Source organism: Oryza brachyantha, chromosome 9 (assembly GCF_000231095.2).
Source record: "Oryza brachyantha chromosome 9, ObraRS2, whole genome shotgun sequence".
NCBI classification, from domain to species: Eukaryota; Viridiplantae; Streptophyta; class Magnoliopsida; order Poales; family Poaceae; genus Oryza; species Oryza brachyantha.
Window position 1 is genome coordinate 983,337 of NC_023171.2, and position 6,661 is coordinate 989,997.

Consider the following 6,661-nt stretch of genomic DNA (forward strand, 5'->3'; position numbering starts at 1 on the left):
GTCAAAGCATTCCAGATGCAGTAAATTCAGCTGCTAATCAGGATTCTATTCCAACAACTAATCCTACCAACCCAGATCCTTGGGGTGAAAATGCAGAAATAGAGTATGTTGGTGTAGACGATGAGAAGGCTTGCCATGGTGATTTGGTTTCTGATGATATTGATAGTGAATCTGACTACATTCCTGATTCTAATGATGAAGATCAGGATGACTGTGAAGTTGATGATGATGTTGGTTGTCATGTTCTTGAACTTGTTAATGACTTAGAAAACCCCACGATTGCAGTAGGTGTGACCTTCGAGGATGGTGAAACATTCAACAAGGCAATTAGGCAATATGGCATACTAAATGAGATTGAAATTGCTGCTGATTACAGTGAATCAAAGAGATATAGAGGGCACTGCAAGGCTACGAAGTGCAAATGGAGAATACATGCATCAGAGCTGCAGGATGGAAAGACTTGGATGGTATAGGATGGCAAGACTAACTTTTTGTTTCATTATTGTTGTACATTTGTTACATATATTTTTGACAAGATGGAAATACTAAAATTTTGTTTTATTTTGCAGATTAAGAAGATACCTCACAAGCATTATTGCAAAAGTACTGGAAACGTGGTGGGCAACTGTTTGGCTAACCAATTTTGGGTTAGTGACCGAGTGGTTTAGTATCTGATTGATGATCCAAGTCTTGGGGCATCAGCTTTGATGAAGAAGCGTAAGGAGAAGTACCCTATCAAGCTCTCTTACTGGATTGTGTATAATGGCAAGCAGCTAGCTCTTGATGAGATATTAGGAAAGTGGGATGACAACTTTGAATATGCTTTTGCATTCAAGGCTGAGATAGAGAAGAAGTCCCCTGGCAGCATAGTGCACATATACTATGAGAACATTGGTAAAAGGTTTAGGTTTAGCGAGATGTTTGTGGCTTTGAAACCTTGTATAGATGGCTTCATTAATGGATGTAGACCATACCTAGGGATTGATTCCACTGCCATGACTAGAAGGTGGAAGGGATAATTAGCTTCAGCTATTGGTATTGATGGCTACAACTAGATGTTTCCAGTAGCCTATGGGGTGTTTGAATCTGAATCAAAGGATAACTGGGGTTGGTTCATGACTCATCTAGCAGAGGCAATTGGCTCACCACCTGGACTTGTGATCTCTATTGATGCTAGAAAAGGGATAGATACAACTATCAGTAAAGTGTTCACTAATGGTGTAGAACACAGAGAATGCATGAGGCATCTCTTCAAGAATTTCAAGAAGAGGTTCCACGTACGACAAAGTGTTTGAGAGAAATTTATGGCCTGTATCAAGAGCTTACATGAAACAATAGTATGACAAGCATTACAACATCATGAAAATTGCATCCCCAAGGGCTATTAGATGGATTGAACTGAACCATAAACAACTGTGGGCACGATGCTTGTTCTCAATACATAGCAAGTGTGACTATGTTACAAATAACATAGCAGAGACCTTTAATAATTCGATAAATCATAAGAAATCACTACCTGTCATAGAACTGATGGATGCAATAAGACAAAAGATCATGGAGAAGATGTATGTCAGGAGGAACCTTGCTGCCAAGTTAACAGGAAAGGTGCTCCCACACATCATGAAGGACATGCATACAAAGAGTAGAGGCCTGCACGGCTATGTTATACATAAGGGTTGTGAAATGACCGTAGAAATTGAAGGGGTGCATAGGGACTTGACTCCATGGACGCACACGGTTAACTTACCAGCAAGGCAGTGCACGTGCAACAAGTGGCAGCTAGCTGGGATCCCATGTAGTCATGCAATCAATTTGATATGTTCCTATAGGAATGTTGACCTTGCTGATTATGTCGATAACTACTACTCAGTTTCCAAGTTTCAGGCTGCATATGTTGGTTACATTGAGCCAATTCCAGACAAGACACAATGGCCTCATGTTGACTTGGGATTCAAGCTTTGGCCACCAAAACTTAAGAGGGCAGCTGGTAGGCCAAGGACCAGAAGGATCATGGGAGCTGAAGAAGGCGGTTCTGGTGCATCCCATAAAAGAAAGCAATGCAAAAGATGTGGTCAGTTTGGGCATATGCAAAAGACTTGCAATGAGACTGATTATGACTCAGATGCACCCCCTGCAGCCCCTCCCAAACCAAAGAGAAAGAGGGTAAAGAAGCAAAAGGAAGCCATAGAAGAACAACCTGCATCCCTACTAATACTGATGACACCAACTGCAACCTCAATGGACAGTCCAGGAGCAGTCACAAGGAGGTAAAACTAGTTTCTCAATTATATTTTTTTGAGTCAAATTGAGGAGGTGTAGGTTAGGTTAACTAACATTTGCTTTCATTTTGTTCATTACACAGCCGAGCCAGAGCACTCTCATTTCAGGCACAAGAAAAGGATAGCACCAGCCCGACCAACAAGAATATCAAGGCCAAGATCAGAAAGAAGTCTAAGACTCATGTTTCAACCTGAATATTTGAATGTTAGATTGAGTTGTTGATCTGTGTGAACTTTATCATTTTGATGGAAGTATGTAACTAATCATTATTCTAGTATTTGAAAAAATTTGTCAGTATTTCAACATATTTAGTGTGATCCAATTTGTCAGAATTATGATGTTCCATTTCAGAATTTCATGATGGATTTGTTCATTCATTTCAACCTGATATTCATTCTGTGTGATCCAATTTGTCAGCATTTCACCCTATTCAATTGTAGTACATGATGGATTCATTCATTCTAGCAAACAGATACAGTTTCACCCATTCATTTCTTTAGCATAGCTATGATTAAAGCCACCAGAACTATAAATACATTGAAGCAAATTACAACAAGCATAAACTTTCCTGCTGGTTGCCTTCTATTCTCGCTAGTACGCCTCTTCAGTTCAATAATCTCGGTTTCCATTTGCCCTACCCTTCTCTGCAAATTGCCAACATCTTATATCACACCATGGCTTCCTTCCTTAGTTGCATGGCCATGTGTCACTCCATCACCATCGCCAATATGGAACTCATGAAGAAATCCATTGTTCACCAAGTAGGTGTAGTACTCATTCTCCCAGAAGAACCTATCATATGCATCTGCCCTCTGCAAAATAACTTCCCAAAATAAAAACAAAAGAACTTCCAAAAACCATGAACAAATTCAAACGCCATTAAAAGAGGAGCATTAGCTTCTTACTCGTGCATTCTTCATACATCGGAAGAAGTTTCTTCCACGGTTCTTCTCTGTGTTCGCCGTGAAGAGGACCAACTTGCGCTCTGGATGGTCTGGGCAATCAATCAATGGGAGATCATCGATAGGAATCGAACTCACTGGAAAGGGGGAACTAGTCCTGCCTTGAGATGTCGAACCCGATGCCGATGTAGCCATCGTCGGCGACTCCTGCTTCTGGATCTAATCCAGTGACTTCCCCTTGCTTTTGGATCTAGCCTGATGCATTGAGATTAGGGATGCAGCTTATCCATTCGCTGCTGGCAGTGGGCTAGGTTTATAACCCAAAACGGGTCCGACTCGAACACATGACCCAAAGGGCATGTCGGTCATTTCGTCCTTGGTTCTCTCTCCCCTTCAAGCAGAAATGATTTTTTATCCACGTACGGTGTCTGCTAGGTAAAACTAGATTTTCACGGTGTCTATCGGACAAAATTGACTTTAGCGGTGTCCTACCAATGAAAACACGTTTAAGCAGTGTCTCACAGACAAAAATCCCAAACTTTAAAATAAGCATGGTTTGCTATTGACGTTTTCAATAGTTCATCCTGCACCCTCCCTCGCTAGAGGGTGATTGTTTGGTTGATTTTTTTCAGGAAAAAAGCCAAAGTACATATTTACAAACGGAATATAATCTATGAATGTTTTTATATACATGTTCTTATTGATCTAAAAACCAAGACTAAAAAATAAAGTATGGTGAAAAAAGGTAAAATCAACTCTAGATTTAAGGTTGAAAAAAATATTGTCTTACAAACATAAGCAGAAGGGAAAAAATGAGCGGGTGTTTAGGACCAGGGACTAAACTCTAGTCACTTGTCCCATCGAATATTTGGACACTTATTTATAAATACTAAAGAGTAAAGTACATGGCCGGTCCTTAAACTTATAGCGCGGTACTACGTAGGTCCATAAACTTCGAAAATACACGTTTAAGTTCATAAACTCGTTTTAATGTCTAAAATCATGGACCTGAATGGTACATTAAAACGAATTCATAGACCTGGATGGTACATTAAAACAAGTTCATGGACCTAAACATGCATTTTCTAAGTTTATGGTCCTAAGTGGTACCGCGCCACAAGTTTAAGAACCGACCATATACTTTACTCAATAGTAAACGTAGACTATTAATAAAACACATTCGTAATCTTGAACTAATTCGCGAGACGAATCTATTGAGCCTAATTAATCCATGATTAGCCTATGTGATGCTACAGTAAACATACTCTAGTTATGGATTAATTAGGCTTAAAAATTTGTCACACAAAATTAGCTTTCATTTCTGTAATTAGTTTTATAATTAGTCTACGTTTAATATCTATAATAAGCGTCCAAGCATCCGATGTGATATGAGGCTAAAAAGTTTAGCCCCATCTAAATACCCCTTGAGACTGCTAAACCATGACTAGCTTTAGCTGGCTTATATAAGGCCATGTTTAGTTTCCAAAAACATCATATCGAATCTTTGGACACCTAAATGAAGCATTAAATATATATGAATATTAAAACTAATTACATAATTATGGGAAAAATCGCGAGACAAATCTTTTGAGCCTAATTAGTATGTGATTAGCCATAAGTGTTACGGTAACCCACATATGTTAATGATAGATTAATTATGCTCAAAAGATTCGTCTCGTAGTTTCTTGCTGGAATCTATAATTTGTTTTATAATTAGACTACATTTAATACTTTAAATGTGTATCAGTATATCCGATGTGATGTTTTTAAAAAAGATTTTATAATCTGAACGGGGTCTTAGCAACAACTCATCACTCGCTTGTCCTTGTCCCATTTTCCTCCTCCGTCTCGTCCTTCTTCAAAATTGGTCGTGTTCACATCATCACTGGACTGTTTAGGTCTCGATCATCCTGCTGCCATACATTTGATAACAAAGCAGGTGGTTGTAAAACAATATATCACAAACAAAAAAATTTATAAATAAAACTTTTATATGTATATTCTTAGCGATTTAAAAGTGAAGACTGGAAAATAAAATTAATTGGTGTATATATATTTATATGTTAATAAGCATAACTTTAAAAACTTTTGAAGGGAAAAGAACTATGAAAGGACTATATGTTGGAAATCAGTTGGCCAAATTAGCTTCTACAGGTAATTCTTCTTTGCTTGATTACAGAGAAGAATTAAATATTTTATATTAGAGACAATTGCAAATTTGCTGAGTTGAAACGTTATTGCAAAACTGCTACTAGAATACTACAAAAATGTCACTAGAACTGTTATTCAGATGACATCCTTACAATTTAGAAAAAAACAGTGACAAATTTGTAAATGCCCCTTTATATTAATATACAGCTCAAGTAAGTGATCTAAATAAATCACCATGACAGAAACCCTCATTGGTGCCAACTCTAAAATCCCTTTTGGTGCTAGATTTGGAGCTGACACCAAATTGGTGGCACCTATGAATTCTCCTTTTGGTGCCAGTCCAACAACCCACATCGGGTGCACGATTTAAAACATGTTCGGCCGTCTCTCGAACTGCTAAATAGTGTGTTTTTTGTGAAAATTTTTTATAGAAAAGGTATTTTAAAATATCATATTAATCTATTTTTAATTTTTATAATTAATAATTAATTAATCATGTACTAATCTATTACTACGTTTTCTGCGCCAGATAACTTACCTCATTTTTTACCTACCGAATGCAGATCAACCCTCCCACCACTGCACCATGGGAGAGGAAGAAATTCCCTGGCCAGATCCACACTCACTGCCACACCATGGGAGGGGGGATAAGAAGAAGCCCCCGACTAGATCGGCCCCTCGCCTCGCCACCGCATTAAGTTGCAGGACGAGCACCCCCAACTGTCGCTGGTGGGAAATGCAGAGAGGACAAAGGGCGAACAATGGTGGATAGGAGAATGGGAAAAAGGGATCTCAAGCAGTTTGACTAGAGACTGCGGCCTCAAGTCTTCCCTATCGTCGGATCACAAAATTGAACGATCAAGATTGACAGAAAATATCGTTCAATAGGATTCACAACAGAAGGCACCACAGTAATCCCTCTGCTACAGTATTTTGTTGAGCAGCGCTTTGTTCCATCTGAACCACTCCTGTTCGATCCAACAGTGGTTAGTATGACTGCTAAAGTTGTTGGATCCACCGGTGTTACTGGGGAGAAGGGAAAGGAGGTGTCGTGGTGGAGATGAGGAGGAGGGTGGCAGCGAGCAGGAGTGGGGAGAGTAGGAGCAAAGGGACAGCGGATGCAGTGAGAGGAGGAGAGGCTTGGGGCTGTAGGGGTTATTGTTATCGTGTCGTGCTGTGTTTTATTATCGATGTTGGTTAAATTATAAACTGGTTCTAATACTATTAGTGTCAGATTTTAAAAGTTTTTAATTTTACACTCACGTAGGAGATGTACTGGTTTTAAATGAACAGACATCTATAAGGGCATGTTTGATGATAATCTATAA

At 39.0% G+C, this 6,661-nt stretch overlaps 2 protein-coding genes across 2 annotated transcripts; one reads left to right on the forward strand and one right to left on the reverse strand.

Annotated features, from left to right (window-relative positions):
* Positions 1 to 682: 682 nt before the first annotated feature.
* On the forward strand, positions 683 to 2,596 carry LOC102717927. The gene is made up of 2 exons (XM_015841145.1): positions 683 to 2,267; positions 2,363 to 2,596. Exons 1-2 carry the CDS (start codon positions 1,360 to 1,362, stop codon positions 2,472 to 2,474), a joined length of 1,020 nt encoding a protein of 339 aa, XP_015696631.1. The 5' UTR covers positions 683 to 1,359; the 3' UTR covers positions 2,475 to 2,596.
* Positions 2,597 to 2,650: 54 nt separating this feature from the next.
* On the reverse strand, positions 2,651 to 3,458 carry LOC107304975. Its single transcript, XM_015841164.1, has 2 exons — positions 3,186 to 3,458; positions 2,651 to 3,092 (listed from the first exon to the last, which is right to left on the reverse strand). The coding sequence occupies exons 1-2, from the start codon at positions 3,375 to 3,377 to the stop codon at positions 2,943 to 2,945; spliced, it is 342 nt and encodes a 113-aa protein (XP_015696650.1). The 5' UTR covers positions 3,378 to 3,458; the 3' UTR covers positions 2,651 to 2,942.
* Between the last annotated feature and the right edge of the window lie 3,203 nt (positions 3,459 to 6,661).